This window comes from Brassica napus, chromosome C4 (assembly GCF_020379485.1).
Source record: "Brassica napus cultivar Da-Ae chromosome C4, Da-Ae, whole genome shotgun sequence".
Taxonomy (NCBI): Eukaryota; Viridiplantae; Streptophyta; class Magnoliopsida; order Brassicales; family Brassicaceae; genus Brassica; species Brassica napus.
Genome location: NC_063447.1, coordinates 30,234,554 through 30,251,611, shown reverse-complemented (window position 1 = coordinate 30,251,611; position 17,058 = coordinate 30,234,554). Strand labels below are relative to the sequence as shown.

Here is a 17,058-nt window from a genome sequence, read left to right as displayed (position 1 = left end):
AATTTTGTTGGATCATGTGTTCTTTTTAAAAAACAAAAATGGTAGGTAATTAAACATGGAATGTCAACAAAATCCTTCTTTTTTTAACTTTGAAATTGTAAACATGAAATGAGTATAATTTGGTATATATTTTATAATTTGGTATATATTTTATTTATTTTTCAATATACTACAAACATGTATCCATTTTTATAATAATAACAAAGTTACTGTGTTATCTATTTCAGCACTGTTTCGATTCAAACATTTGTAATACTATGCATCACTGTTCATATAATAATATTTTTTTTGATTGAAAATTTTGACAAAGATCAAATAAATTAAAAACAGTAAATTGGCTGGTGCGCTGTAATACTAGTATATATATAAATAGATAACATTTTTACACTGGTAAGGTTCTCTTTATAACCAATTTCTCACTCTTTATCTCACACCTTATCCCCAATTCATAACTGATGATCAGATTGTATCCCCTATATATTAATCCTGGAGCATTACAACATGTTTTCATAGTCACGTGTTATCACGAGGATGATTCTTAGAATTCTTAGAAAAATAAGTTGGTCCATAAAAACTTATACTATGCTTTTTATTAAACTAACTATCAAATTAATTATTTGTGTACCAAATAATATTTTTTCTTTCTTTAAATAAAAGTTACGGAATTACCTAATATGGTTAACATATATATGACAATTAATGATTATGAGTAATACATATTTGATAACAATTTTTGCATCCTATCTTTTTTTTTGTTTAATTTTATATTATTAAAAAAAATTAAACAATCACATTAAAGATATAATTAAAAAAATTTAGATTTTTTCTTATATGTTATATTTTGAAATTTTATAAAACAACTATAAATTACTAAAAATGGTAAGAGTTCCACTTTGAAAATTTTGTGATCAATGGTTTAACTTTTTTCGTTCAAGCAAGATACAAATGATCATATATCGTAGGGGTGAGCGTTCAGATACACGTTCGGGTTCGTATCGGGTATTTAGGATTTTTAGATATTTCAGTATAAAGGTATAGAACCTCGGGTATTTCTACACTTCGGGTCCGGTTCGGGTATTTTATGTTTGGGTTCGGATATTTTGGGTCGGGTTTGGATATCTAAATTTTGAAGTAAAATTAAATAAATTATTCATTGTTTAAATTTTTTTTGTATTTAAAATATTTTTTTTAACTTAACTAGTTTACTAATTTTCAAAAGATTAATCTTTTAATATGTTTGGAGATAAAACTTTAAAAACAGAAAATAACTAATTTAGTTGTTGTTTTGTAATTTAAGATGCAACTTTTGTTAATGCAAGAAATAAGAGCTTCATATGTATTTTAAGTAAGTAGCAAATGATTTTGTCCATTATTATATGTATATTATCTAATTTTGAGCAATGTGCATCATTAATATAAATATTTTGAATAAAATGAGAGGAATAAACTAGAAATAGATGGTTAAGTATACTTATGTTTAGTTATCTTCGGATATCATTCGGGTTTGGATATTACCCGTTCGGGTTCGGATATTACCCGTCTGGGTTTGGATATCCAATCTCTATGTTCGGTATTTTACTACTTCGGATCGGATTCAGATACGGGTTCGGTATCGGATAAAATGTCCAACCCTAATAAATCATATGAATATGAAGTTTCATTAATAGATATTCATATATATATATATATATATATATATATATATATATATATATTAATATCATTTGAAATAAATAATGTACTATATACAAATATATAAATATGTTAATTTTAAAATTTTTAGTGAAAAATTATTGAGATCTTAATATTTTTATTTTGAAGTTTGTATTGAAAAATCTCACATTAAAATTTTTGTGATTAATGGTTTAGATTTTTGTTACATCAAATATACAAATGTTAAAAAATAATATGAGTAGGAAGTGTCAATAGTAAATATTTATATTAAAATATACTATATATCTATGTCAATATCAATAAATTTTAATTTATATCTTTTTTTGTCATCTAATTTTAATTTATATCATATACAGTAAATAAAATGATTGTTTTGATTTATTTACCAAAAGCATGATTGTAAATTAACAATGGGTATTGGTTTTAATTTATGTGATTACTCAAATGTATGGATTTTTATGTATACAAATTTATTTTTTAAATAGATGGTTTCTGATATCTTATTTCATCCTGAGAATCCGAGAAACACACTTCTTCAAACCGAAGTGATTTTTAATATTGTAAGCACTATATATATATATATTATTTCATTCGGATTAAATAATTTAGTTTTATCTCTAAAAAGTTTTTAATGAAATATCATGACAAGATTCCAATCACCTCTTTTTGAGTTTGTTCGAAGAATGAGAGATTTGATCATTCGTCTAATATTTTTTCTCCGTAATATCCTATCTAACTATTATAATTGTAAGAATGAGAGATTTGAACTATTTATTATAAGTTTTCTGGTTTATCATTTAATAAATCAAACAGTTCTTAGTTTATACATAATTTACATATACTAGAATGGTAAAATATTATATATATTTTTATTTGTATACTCTTAAAATGGTAAAGTATTATATATATTTTTATTTGTATACTCTTAAGTAACTAAACTTCAAAAGCCTAGGCTAATAAAATAAGTAATTTGTTTTGTTGTTCTAAAATTAGATGCTTTTAGACCAAATTGGTGAATATATACTAGACAAACATTTATTTCGCCTCTGCACTTATATTCTATAATAGCTTGATATATTAGATATGAACAGTAACCTGTTAATATAGTTTGCCGGTGATTTTCTTCAAAATTTTGATTCTTAGATATGTATCTGGAGTGAAATTATTTTTTTTACAGATGTCCATCTTTTTAAATCGGCACTTATGTAATTCACCAAATTCATAGAAGAGTTAAAAAAAAAAGAAACTAAACTCATATCAATGCAACAAAGACTAGAACGAAAACACAATTTTTTAGAGGTATCAAATGAAATCACTTATGAAAAGTCAATTGTAAACAAACCGAGAGCTGAAAACCCAAATCTCCTTTCGTCATTATTCAGTCGATGTTGCCTATTTGGTTTTGGTGATTTGTATCACCCACAATAATTAATTTCTTTTTGTGCATATAAAATCTTAAAAATAATTAAAATAATATGTAATACGTTAACTTTTTAACAACGAAGATACATTTAAGATACTAATATTTGTATTCGTCACTTTATAGTCGATAAAGACGATAGTGTTGCAAAATGTTAAAACCATTTAATAAACAAACATTATTAAAAAAAAATCACTCTGCACATACCCGCGGATTATCATCTAGTATACATGGATTTGATACACGGCTTCAGGGGTATCTTGTTTGTGCGTTGTAGAGCCTGTAGGGGTTTGTTTCTTTGTTGTCTGATTATGTAAAGTGGAACACAGATTGTTTCTCTGCACATATAATATTGTTGTAAGCTTATTTAACCAAAGAATGTGTAACTTTTTAACTTTCTCACTTTTGATTATTGTGGAATGATCATCTTTTGCTTTTGTACAGTATATATATATATGCATCTTATGATTTTTTTCTGGAATGTGACACGTAATTAGGGGAGCTAATTATGGTCTAATCAACTTGATTAGAAAAAAACGTGGTTACATTCACTCTAACATGTCCAAGATTATTAATTAATTTTTTTTTTTTGTGCACATAATTTAAATTTAACTGTGGTTTAGTTAAGTAACGCCGAGTTGTAAAATGTCCAAAATGGTGTCTGAGTTTCCCCAAAATTACAATTTTCCCCTTCACAATCCAGTGACAACTGAAAGGGTAAATCGGTCATGTAATTGCGATTTTTTTGGTTTCCATTTCGATGGCAGAAAAATCAAACTACGACGCGATCTGAACGTTTCCGTCACATCCCACATCTTTGCTCTGTACCCTGCGCGGTTTGAGTCAGACTCACTGAGCCAACTCGTCCCCGTGGATCGGTCGTTATATCTCCGAGTCAACTCGGTTTCGAGGCTGTGGCTTCAGATCTGTTGTTGTAAGGCTGAGTCGCTGAGCTCGCCGTGAAAACTGGGGAATGGCTTCCTCGGAAGTCGATTCCCGATTGAGTCGAGTCGTGACGCCAGCTCTAGAGAAGATCGTCAAGAACGCGTCGTGGCGGAAACACTCGAAGCTGGCCACCGAGTGCAAATCCGTCATCGAGCGCCTAAATTCGCCGCAGAAATCCGATCCCGATTCCTCCTCCGTTCCAGGTCCGCTTAACGACGGCGGCTCCGTCGAGTACTCGCTCGCCGACTCCGAACACATCTTCAGCCCTCTGATCAACGCCTGCGGCACTGGCCTGGTGAAGATCGTCGAGCCTGCTATCGACTGCATTCAGAAACTCATCGCGCATGGCTACATTCGCGGCGAATCGGATCCATCGGGTGGAGCTGAGTCCATCCTCTTGTTTAAATTGATCGAGTCTGTTTGTAAGTGCCATGATCTGGGAGACGAAGCGATTGAATTGCCTGTGCTTAAGACTCTGTTATCAGCGATCAACTCCATATCGCTGAGGATCCACGGGGACTGTTTGCTTCTGATCGTGCGCACGTGCTACGACGTTTACTTGGGAAGCAAAAACGTGGTCAATCAGACGACGGCGAAGGCTTCCCTGATCCAGATACTGGTGATTGTGTTCCGGAGAATGGAGGCGGATTCTTCAACCGCTCCGATTCAGCCGATTGTGGTGGCTGAGCTTATGCAGCCTGTTGAGAAATCAGATGCGGATAGGACAATGACTCAGTTTGTTCAGGGCTTCATCACCAAGATTATGCAGGATATCGACGGCGTGTTGAACCCGACGATGGTGGGATCAGTAGGGCAAGATGCGGCACTGGGGAGTAGTACCACGGTGGAGACTACGAATCCTACGGATTTGTTGGACTCTACTGATAAGGATATGTTGGACGCTAAGTATTGGGAGATTAGTATGTACAAGTCCGCTCTAGAGGGAAGGAAGGGGGAGCTAGCAGACGTCGAAGCTGAGAAGGATGATGATTTAGAGGTTCAGATAGAGAATAAGCTGCGGAGAGATGCATTCTTGGTGTTTAGAGCTTTGTGTAAGCTCTCCATGAAGACGGCTCCTAAGGAGTCTTCGACTGATCCGCAGTCGATGAGAGGGAAGATTCTGGCTCTTGAGCTATTGAAGATCTTGTTGGAAAATGCTGGAGAGATCTTTAGGACGAGCGAAAGGTATCTTGTTTTAACTAAAATGTTTTGAGCAAATTCAGATTTAATCTTACTGATGAATTGCTATCTCTGTTGTACAGGTTCTTAGGTGCTATCAAACAGTACTTGTGTTTGTCGTTGTTGAAGAACAGCGCTTCCACTCTTATGATTATCTTCCAGCTTTCTTGCTCTATTTTTATCAGTCTTGTTGCAAGATTTCGGGCTGGACTAAAAGCGGAAATCGGAGTTTTCTTCCCAATGATTGTTCTCAGAGTCGTGGAGAATGTTGCTCAACCTAATTTTCAACAGAAGATGATTGTTCTTCGGTTTCTCGACAAGCTTTGTTTGGATTCACAAATCCTGGTTGATATATTCTTGAACTACGACTGTGATGTCAGTTCATCAAATATTTTTGAGAGGTACGTTATGTTCCTTGATGGTTTACTTTTCATAGTTTTAGTTCTAGTGAGGTGAAAGTTCTTTGCGTAATGTATGTTTCCTCTGTATGATCATGTTTAGGATGGTCAATGGTCTCCTTAAAACGGCTCAAGGGGCTCCTACTGCTACATCTTCAACGCTGTTGCCACCTCAGGAGGCAGCTATGAAACTTGAAGCCATGAAATGCTTAGTAGCCATATTGAAATCAATGGGAGAATGGTTGAACAAGCAGTTGCGCCTGCCAGTTTCTAATTCGCTGAATAAATCTGAAGCACTTGAGATCGAACTGGGACCCGGAAGTCCCCAGTTGGCAAATGGAAATGCTGATGAGTCTGCTGAAGGATCAGATACCTATTCTGAATCTCCAGGAGGTACATCTGATGCTCTGGCCATCGAGCAGCGCCGGGCTTACAAGCTCGAACTTCAGGTAAGAATGTAAAGATGTTTGTGTATTGGGCAGATTAATTCAGAAGGGTGACATCCTATAATTGTCATGTGGTCGTTAATACTAATTTAAATGTTTGTCCCAGGAAGGTATTTCTCTTTTTAATCGGAAGCCAACAAAAGGCATTGAGTTTCTCATCAATGCGGGTAAGGTGGGTGACTCTCCTGAACAAATAGCAGCTTTTCTCAAAGATGCGTCAGGGTTAAACAAATCTTTGATAGGCGATTATCTCGGGGAAAGAGAAGAGTTACATCTCAAGGTGATGCATGCGTATGTGGATTCTTTTGATTTCCAAGACATGGAATTTGATGAGGCAATAAGAACCTTTCTGGAAGGTTTTAGGCTGCCAGGAGAAGCACAAAAGATTGACCGAATCATGGAAAAGTTTGCTGAACGTTACTGCAAGTGTAATCCTAAGGTGTTTACTAGCGCAGACACAGCTTATGTTCTTGCATATTCTGTGATCATGCTTAATACTGATGCCCACAATCCCATGGTGAAGAACAAGGTTTGTTTTATTCATTTTATATGATAAACACAATTATTCTGGAAGTTCGGGATAGAATGTTGATGAGGTTCTTTGTACATTTTTTTTTGTTCTTTTGGAACATATAGATGTCTGCCGATGACTTTATTAGAAACAATCGGGGAATAGACGACGGAAAAGATTTACCTGCGGACTACATGAGATCGCTGTATGAACGGATAACAAAGAAAGAGATAAAGATGAAAGAAGATGATTTAAATTTGCAACAGAAACAATCCACAAGCACAAATAGAATGCTTGGTTTGGATGGTATATTAAACATAGTGATCCGTAAGCAGGGGGGAGATTCATATGTGGAAACAAGTGATGATCTGATGAAGCATATGCAAGAGCAGTTTAAGGAAAAAGCTCGAAAATCAGAGTAAGATCACTCACTCTTCCTTGCATTAGAAGTTGTTAATAATCGTTTCTGTCGTAACAACCATGTCTTTGTAACACATTGTATTCTCTTCAACTCGGATCTACACTCCTGAAAATGTTTCCATATGTTAGGCATCTTTGATCTGATGCGGTAAATTAATTTGAGTTTGCAGGTCAACCTACTATGCTGCGACAGATGTGGTTATTCTCAGATTCATGATTGAGGCTTGTTGGGCTCCTATGCTTGCTGCATTCAGTGTGCCGCTAGACCAGAGTGATGATTTGGAAGTTATCCACTTATGTCTGGGAGGCTTCCACCATGCAATCCATGCTACTTCTTTGATGTCAATGAAGACTCATAGAGATGCTTTTGTGACTTCACTAGCGAAGTTCACTTCACTTCACTCCCCAGCGGATATCAAGCAAAAGAATATCGAGGCCATTAAGGTTGGTATCCTACTTAGTTAAGTTCTATGTTATGGTTGCTTGTTATAGTCCCCCGTGCCTAGCTGTACTGAAAACATGTTACGTATCTCGGATATCTTTCCCCATCTTACCTTTTTCTCTGTCTATCCCTTGTGTTACTTTCATGTCGATGCTGTCTCCTTCCTGCTCTCACTGTCGCCTTTTTCTTTTAAAATTTGTTTGGATCCCAATTAATACTGGTTGTTTTCCAGGCGATTCTCAAACTTGCTGATGAAGAGGGAAACTATTTGCAAGATGCCTGGGAGCATATACTAACTTGTGTTTCCCGTTTTGAGCAACTACATCTCTTGGGAGAAGGTGCTCCTCCAGATGCCGCTTTTTTTGCTTCCAAGCAAAATGAGTCAGAGAAATCAAAGCAACCCAAGCTAAATGTGCTTCCTGTTCTGAAAAAGAAAGGTCCCGGAAAAAGTCAATATGCAGCTACAGGTGTCTTGAGGGGTTCATACGACAGCATGAGTTTTGGTGGAAAAGGTTCTAGGAACGTGAGACAAGACCAGATGAGCAGTATAGTCTCTAATTTAAACTTGTTGGAGCAGGTTGGTGAAATGAATCTAATATTCGCACAGAGTCAGAATCTGAACAGTGAAGCTATAATAGACTTTGTTAAAGCTCTCTGCAAAGTTTCTATCGACGAGTTGCGATCTCCTTCTAATCCACGCGTTTTTAGCCTCACAAAGATTGTTGAGATAGCGTAAGAATCGCCTACTTCCTTCCTTTCTTTCATATACTACATATAAAAGATGTACTCTGCTCTTAGCATTTTTAAGCTATAGTCTGATCATCTTCTCTTGGTATTGGTGACAGTCATTATAACATGAACCGCATAAGGCTTGTTTGGTCAAGCATCTGGCAAGTGTTATCCGGTTTTTTTGTGACCATTGGATGCTCAGAGAATCTTTCTATTGCAATTTTTGCGATGGATTCATTGCGCCAGTTGTCAATGAAATTCCTGGAACGGGAGGAGTTGGCTAATTACAACTTCCAGAACGAGTTTATGACACCTTTTGTCATTGTTATGCGTAGAAGTAATGATGTTGAGATCAGAGAACTTATCATCCGATGTGTTTCTCAGATGGTACTGTCGCGTGTGAATAATGTTAAGTCGGGATGGAAAAGCATGTTCATGGTAGGCATCATTCTTTTTCTCTTCTAACCGCATTTATTTAAAGAAGTTTTAATTTACTTATGTAATCTCATAATGAGTTCTCTTTCTTTGCAGGTCTTTACCACAGCAGCTTATGACGATCACAAGAATATTGTTTTTCTATCTTTTGAGATTATCGAGAAGATAATTCGAGAATACTTCCCGTACATAACTGAGACAGAAACCACCACGTTTACAGATTGTGTGAATTGCCTTGTTGCATTCACCAACAACAGATTTAGCAAGGATATCAGTCTCAGGTCCATAGCTTTCCTCAGGTATTGTGCAACAAAGCTTGCAGAAGGAGATCTTAAATCACCATCAACGAACAAAGACAAGGAAACTTCTGGAAAGACTCCTCAGTCATCTCTCCACACCGGAAAAAGCGGGAAGCTAGAGAACGGAGAGATTGGAAACAGCAATAATCAGCTATACTTTTGGTTTCCCTTACTAGCAGGTAGAACATCAAACTGAATAGTCTCTACATTTGGCTACCTTTTCGCATGTGTTATCTAAGTTGAACATTATTATTCCTGTCTTATTTGAAGGCTTGTCAGAGCTTAGTTTTGATCCAAGACCAGAAATCAGGAAAAGTGCTTTACAGATTCTGTTCGATACCTTACGCAACCACGGTCACTTGTTTTCTCTGCCACTATGGGAAAAAGTATTCGAATCGGTGTTGTTTCCTATATTTGACTACGTACGGCATGGTATTGATCCAACTGGCGGAGACGAGTCTCCAGATCAAGGAAACTATGGTGAAGTGGACGAGCTAGACCATGATGCTTGGCTATACGAGACCTGCACATTAGCACTACAGCTCGTAGTGGATCTCTTTGTCAAATTCTACACTACAGTCAATCCACTACTAAAGAAAGTACTAATGCTTCTTGTGAGCTTCATAAAGAGACCTCACCAGAGCCTTGCAGGGATTGGTATCGCTGCCTTTGTTCGTCTTATGAGCGACGCTGGTGTCTTGTTTTCTGAAGAGAAATGGTTAGAAGTAGTGTCGTCTTTAAAGGAATCGGCGAAGACGACGTGCCCAGATTTTTCTTATTTCGTCAGCGAAGAGTATGTGGAGAGGAGCCAAAGAAATGCTGAGTCTGTGGCTCCAATTGGCTCGGATGGTAATGAAGAGAGTCAGACAACAGCAATCCGTCTTTACGCCGCTATCTCTGATGCTAAGTGCCGTGCCGCTGTACAGCTTTTGTTGATTCAGGTCAGTTCTTGTTCATACCTTTGCTTCATGTTATAGTTGTACTATAAGCTGTAATGTTTGTGTTGTTGTAATGTTTGTTTTTCAGGCTGTGATGGAGATTTACAACATGTACAGACCTCAGCTCTCAGCGAAAAACACATTAGTTCTCTTCGACGCATTACACGGTGTAGCGTTACACGCTCACAGCGTAAACAGCAACTCGATACTGCGTTCAAGACTACAAGAGCTAGGACCCATGACACAAATGCAAGATCCTCCACTACTTCGTCTGGAAAACGAGTCTTACCAAATCTGCCTCACTTTCTTACAGAATCTCGTCACAGACGAAAACAAAGAAACAGGAGAAGAAGCAGAGGAAATAGAGTCACTCCTAGTCAAAACCTGTCAAGAAGTTCTCAACTTCTACATCGAGACTTCCTCCTCTGCTAAAAAACAACCATCAGAGTCATCACGAGGCAGCGAGTACCGATGGAGAATACCTCTGGGATCAGGAAAACGAAGGGAGTTAGCAGCAAGAGCTCCTCTTATAGTTGCAACACTTCAAGCAATGTGTACACTGGAAGAGGTGTCATTTGAGAAGAACATGAAGTCTCTGTTTCCACTTCTGGCTAGCTTGATTAGCTGCGAACACGGCTCTAGTGAGGTTCAGGTTGCTCTTGCCGACATGCTCGGGTTATCGGTTGGTCCAGTTCTACTCCAATGGTGCTGAATTTTTTCTTTCTTTTGACTTTCAGTCTTTTCATATCGGATTGTGATGTTAAATGATTGCCTATAGAGTTCTGTTTTTATTCATCGGTTCAAATATACGCCTAATGGACTTGTTGGGCCTAAGTTCCCTTAGGCCCAACACACCTGCAAACTACTCCGTATTTGTCCACATGTAGTTGGGGTAACATGGTCAACGTCACTATATAACGATCATATCTTCCTCGTGGCAAATAGTTATGAAGACAAGAAAGGTCAAAACCCTAATGTAGACACACTCCTTGTCTTTATTTCTTCTAACATCAGTTTCAGGCTTCTTCAGCATGCTCACCCTCTAACGCCTGAGCTCAATCTATTTCGCCGTCGCTGCAACGTTCTCAGCTTCGATCATCTACACTGTGCCCACTATTAACATCACCGCCTCCAGCTGATCTTCCGATTGAATTCAAAAATCTAGTTGGTTTTGCATTGAAAGATGGCAGCTTTGAAAGGTTACGGCTTGATCTCCATCGACTCTGCCCTCCATTTCCCTCGCCCACATCAATTCGAGGGCTACAAGAGGTTTCACTACTCTCTTCTATCCATCCATTCCCACAACAACTGATTTGTGATTTAGATGTTTTAGAGTAGTAATTTGTTTCTGAACATGATCCCTGAGTCATGCGAGTCTTTATGACCGGACATCATTACTCGAGGCTCTGTCTTGTGTAAATCGTTATATGCTCTGCTTTAGATGTTTAGATTAGTTAGTGTTTCCGAGACATAGTCTTATGATGATCTCTAAGTTGCTGAGTTATGCCAGTTTATTTACTCAGAGGCTCTGTCTTGTCATAATCGTTAACACGCTCTGCTTTTATCTTCTCATCACGCAGAAGGAATCTTAAATGGGTCTCTCCAAAAGCAGCTGTAGTACCTAACTTCCATCTCCCAATGCGCAGTCTCGAAGACAAAAACAGGTCTGTTTAGCTTCAGTTCCTTCTTAACGCCCACTAGTGTTTTCATTGATGTCTCTTCCTTTGCGTGTTTGCAGGACGAACACAGAAGACATAAGGTCCCTCAAAGTGATCACAGCCATCAAAACCCCATATCTCCCCGACGGAAGATTCGACCTCGAAGCATACGACGAGCTAGTCAACACCCAAATAATCAAAGGCGCAGAAGGCGTGATCGTCGGCGGAACAACCGGCGAAGGCCAGCTGATGAGCTGGGACGAACACATAATGCTCATAGGCCACACCGTGAACTGCTTCGGCGCGAGAATCAAAGTCATTGGGAACACCGGAAGCAACTCAACAAGAGAAGCCATCCACGCCACCGAGCAAGGGTTCGCCGTGGGGATGCACGCTGCTCTCCACATCAACCCTTACTACGGCAAAACATCTATAGAAGGCATGACTGCTCACTTTCAAACCGTTCTTCACATGGGACCGACGATTATATACAATGTACCTGGTCGAACGAATCAAGACATACCTCCACAGGTTATCTTTAAGCTCTCTGGGAATGTTAACTTGGCTGGTGTTAAGGAGTGTGTGGGTAATGATAGAGTTGAGGAGTATACTGAGAAGGGTATTGTTGTGTGGAGTGGGAATGATGATCAGTGCCATGACTCTAGGTGGGATCATGGAGCTACTGGTGTTATATCGGTTGTTAGCAACTTGGTTCCGGGGTTGGTGAGGAAGTTAATGTTTGAAGGGAGAGACTCTGCGTTGAACGCGAAGCTTCTGCCTTTAGTGGATTGGGTGTTCCAAGAACCGAATCCTATTGGGGTGAACACAGCTTTGGCGCAGCTAGGAGTTGCTAGACCGGTGTTTAGGCTGCCTTATGTGCCGTTGCCTGTGTCCAAAAGGGTTGAGTTTGTTAAGCTGGTGGAGGAGATTGGGAGGGAGCATTTTGTGGGGGAGAGAGATGTTCAGGTGCTTGATGATGATGACTTCATTTTAATCGGCAGGTATTAGATATACCTTGGTTCTGTTTATAGTTCTCTTTGGATGATGAGAAACTTACAGATGGATCATGTAGTTGCTATGTTTTCTTGCTTTTGTGATAAATCTGGTTGTTTTTTTTTTTACTTACTATCTGTTATATGGGGATGATTCTGTTTTTTTGTATCTGCTTGTTTGGCTCTGTTATACCAAAACGGCAATGTTCTAAAAATTGCAGTTGGCAAATTGGTCTATAACCGAAATGATTTTCTTGAAATCAGATTTATGTGATTCAAATTAGTTTAAACCGTTGTAATCACTACACTAATCACGATACTAAAAAGGGGATAATTTCCAATTCTAGCATGTCCACGTCAGCATAAATAATCCTCCAATCAGAACATTTCGTTTTCGGGCAGGGCTTAAATTTTTTTCTGAATTGACTTATGCGCGTTGGCTTCTTTTGATTTGGGATTGGGCTTTTAGATCATCTAATAATTAGACCTAGGTCTACGACGCGGAGCTGAAGTCGCGTGTCTCTCTTCTTGCCTCCTCTACCACTTCGTCTTCTCTCTTCTCCTCTGCCACTTCGGCTTCTCCCCCTAAACCATTTCGACTGAGTTTTAATCGATCCATCAATACTCCTTTTTTATGGTTTCGTTTCAGCTCCTTTTTTTCCTCCTTCTTTATATACTCAGAAGCTTATAATTTCCTGATGTCGCGGAGTTAGCTGATGTCGTTAAGCATTTCTCTCCTTTATGTTTCAGCTGCTGTTGGGTTGCAGTCAGATTCTGGTGTGAGCCGCTTGGTGAGTTTTGGTTGCTTGTGTTGTTGTTTTCCTTTCTCTGATGTTCGTAGGAGAGAGGCATCATTCTTGATGATGATGATGATGATGATGATGATGATTCTTTCTCTCTCTATGTATGCTTAGTTGGTGGATAAACTGTCGTTTAAAGCTCCTGATGGTCCAACGAAGAACAAAATTTTGAAAGAGATTGCTACGGAGCATAATGTAACATGGGAACCATAATGTAACATGGGAACCATAATCTTTGGTTGAGCCAGATCCAAAGGAGACTATATTGATGGTCAGTAACTACATCTTCATTTCTTTAGTATAAGTTTCCTCAATGGCATTTTCAATTTCTTTGAGCAGAGTGGAGCAAGTTCCTCTCAATCCGTGAGTGGAATAAACTCATATTCTTCAAGAATCCAAACAATCAACCTCCAGAGTTTCAACCTCCATCTACTGCTAACGTGGAGCAGGACTTATATGAAACTGGCGGAATATCTTCCAGCCGCACTGCTTCTACTGATCACTATCGTCAAGATCCAAGACCTTCTGGTTAGTTTTTTTCATAAGAAAAAACTTTTTGTTTAATGTTTGTTCTATCTGTGTTGAAGCGTTAGATGTAACAAATCGTTTCTTCTTTTATACAGGAGATAAGAATGGTGGCAGAGAACACATACCTCATCCAGGTTATGTGGATTCATCTCCATACGAAACCGAATTTGCTAATGCTACAGCTGCTGCACATGCAGCTGCTGAATCTGCTGAAAGAGTGAGTTTTGCTGCACGTGCAGCTGCTGAGCTTTCAAGTAAAGAAAGGATGAGGATGACGATGCAGAGTTCCACAGAGTCGCCGAACTCATCCTCTTATGATAATATAAGAAACGAACCTTCACATAGACATAGTAGCTCAAATGTGCAAAGCGGAGGTTTTGCTAAAGAAGAAATCCCAAGAAACATTTATAGGGAAGAAGAAGATCAATCTACTACCAGGGCAGATCTTTCTAAGAAAAATGTTGATGAACAATCAGAAAATGCTTCATGGATGAGAGGTCATTCCCGAGATAACTCATTGGAGATGAGGCAGAGTGATTCCTTTGCTAAAGTAGGCAGAGCGAAGCAGCAGCCAATTAAAGATGATGTCAACGATAGCTGTTCAGAAGATGTTCAGCTCAAGAAACATTCAAGCTTGGCTTCATCGAGTTCACACACAAGCAATGTTTCTGATGACAATAACATCATCTTTGATGATAAACGATTTCAGAGCACTGTTGAAGATACAGAGAGAAAGAGTCATGGTCATGATGTTGCTTCAGTCATTGTCACGGCTGATAAAAGTATATTATCAGTTTTTGTTTTATGTTGCCTTAGTAGATTATTTATGGATTGGGTTTGAATTTATGAACCTTTATAAATATTTTATAAATGATTTTAAACATTTTTAAATGATTTATAATGTCAGTTTTAGTTTTTGGAAATTTAAAGTATTTATGAAAATTGTTATCTCTTAAAGATAAATTTAAATAATGATATCAAATTTGGGGTAAAAGCTAAAATTAAAATTCTCTCAGAAATCATAACATACATTTGTTTCTCCAAAAATTCTAAAAAAGGACGTTCATGTCTAATTGGAGCTTCTTATGTTTATTCCTTTCATATATTTAAATTTATTTTTTCAAAAGAAATTTTGGTTCATACACTATTATGCGTTGTATTTAATTAGAAAATAGTTTATCCATAATTGTGTTTCAATTTACAGAAGTCCAACGCCAAATAAGACTTATTTACTATAATGTTATCAAAATTATATTAGAACAAATTTACAAAACAACATCTACGCATTCTAAGAAAAGTTTTTTTTTTTTTTGTTTACCCCAGAAGGCGTAGGTTCACCAACCAATTATAGCATGTCATATCATATTTAATTATTTTAGAAAAAGCAAAATAACAAAAATTTGCTAAGTTGTATTGTGTTTTTAAAATAAAAAAAAAGTAAAAAAAAATTAAAAAAATAGTACTAGCTGCAAAAAATGAGTTTTTTTAAAACAACATTATTAACGCTGTCAATAAAATTACACTAAATCCTAAAGTCTAACCATTAAACCCTAAACCATTGGGTAAATCCTAAACTCTAAATCATAAACACTAAACAATAAATCATAAACACTAAATCCTAAACACCGTCATTAAAACTCTAAATCTTAGCCCTAAACCCTAGGGTTTAGGATTTACCCTATAGTTTAGGGTTTACCCAAGGGTTTAGAGTTTACCCAAGGATTTAGGATTTACCCAAAGATTAACGGTTTACCCAAGGGTTTAGAATTTACCCAAAAATTTAAGGTTTAGTTTTTAGGATTTAATGTTTAGGATTTAGGGTTTATTGTTTTGATGACTGCGTTAACAATGGTTAAAAAATATTTGTACTATTTTTTATTTATTTTTACTTTTTTATTTTATTTTAAAAGCATAATATAATTTGGCGAATTCTTATTATTTTGTTTCTTTTCTTTCAACTACTGAATATGAGCTCGCAGACTTTTATTGGTTGGTGAACAAAAATTATTTTTCTAAGAAATATCAAAGTATGGATCAATAATTTTTCTATATTTAAATTATTGGTCACTAATAATAGTATTATTACATCACTTCCAATAAATATTAATATTATTTTATAATTTAATATTTTAACGATTTAATAATGCATAGACAAATTTTAAATGGTTCCAGTTCTAAAATGGTTATCAATCATCTATTTTATAAAATTTACGTAAAACAATAATAATAAATGCAGGTGCATTATTGAACAAATTATTTTGTTTTGATGTGTTTTACTTATATGAAATTTTGATCCCTAAAATGTTTCAAATCTTATACAGAAATAAAGTTTACCAAACATAATAAAAGAAAAGTAATTCAAACTATCTTCCTAATTTTACTGTGAAAGTCAGGTTACTCTTTTTCATTTCATATAATAGAAACTTATTTGAGATTAATATAAATAAAATTTTAAAACGAGAAATAGAATTTTAAAATTAAATTTCCTCATTTATACAAAAGATTTACCATGAAAGTAAAAATAGTAAGTTGCAATTGATCAAATAAACACAATTAATCTTAAATTGAGATGATAATTTACATGTGATAAAAAGTGAAAAAAATAAAAGTATATTATCCGCGCGTAGCGCGGAAAAATGATCTAGTCAGTTTAAAACATTTAAATCACTATGCCACGTCATCGCCAATGTTTAGATGATGGGTCTCGAACCATCCAAATCCATCAAAGTAGTCAGCCCAAATCTGTTCGTCTACCCAACTTCACCGGTGTAACTCCTACGACTACAACAATGGCACTTCAATGCTCCATTATAACTCATCAATTGAAGATTCTTTGTACCTCTCCACATCTCTCCTCTCAATCAAAGATATCTATGCCTCTTCAAAAAACCATCATTACTCACTCAGTTGAAACACATCACCATATATATACCTCAACCCAACAATCTCTTGCCCAGTTCCTTAAATTCATTCCTAACACCACCGCACAAGCTCCTTCTCCATTTTTCTTTGCTCAGGTTTCACGAGGACCTGTAGATTCCAAGATGCTGTTTAGGCGAATCCATTTCTGGGAAGATGACAATAATTTGAAAAGGAGGCATCGTTATATATGGGGCTTGAGATGTTGATGATTGATGAAAAGGTATGTGTCGATGTCTCATTCATCATGCTTTTGATTTCCTAACTGTATACCTCTCAGAATTTATTTCAAACAGTATACATTATTCATCACTAATAGAGTTGA

The 17,058-nt window shown here is 36.6% G+C and overlaps 2 protein-coding genes across 2 annotated transcripts; both read left to right on the top strand.

Moving 5' to 3' along the window:
- The first annotated feature begins 3,855 nt into the window (after positions 1-3,855).
- LOC106405352 (brefeldin A-inhibited guanine nucleotide-exchange protein 2) lies at positions 3,856-10,643 on the top strand. Its single transcript, XM_013845911.3, has 11 exons — positions 3,856-5,224; positions 5,302-5,619; positions 5,720-6,065; positions 6,169-6,591; positions 6,699-6,991; positions 7,164-7,437; positions 7,668-8,167; positions 8,281-8,602; positions 8,696-9,077; positions 9,169-9,839; positions 9,925-10,643. The coding sequence occupies exons 1-11, from the start codon at positions 4,068-4,070 to the stop codon at positions 10,546-10,548; spliced, it is 5,310 nt and encodes a 1,769-aa protein (XP_013701365.2). The 5' UTR covers positions 3,856-4,067; the 3' UTR covers positions 10,549-10,643.
- A 149-nt stretch (positions 10,644-10,792) lies between these two features.
- LOC106405353 (4-hydroxy-tetrahydrodipicolinate synthase 1, chloroplastic) lies at positions 10,793-12,655 on the top strand. The gene is made up of 3 exons (XM_013845912.3): positions 10,793-11,105; positions 11,417-11,500; positions 11,575-12,655. Exons 1-3 carry the CDS (start codon positions 11,020-11,022, stop codon positions 12,500-12,502), a joined length of 1,098 nt encoding a protein of 365 aa, XP_013701366.1. The 5' UTR covers positions 10,793-11,019; the 3' UTR covers positions 12,503-12,655.
- Positions 12,656-17,058: the final 4,403 nt, after the last annotated feature.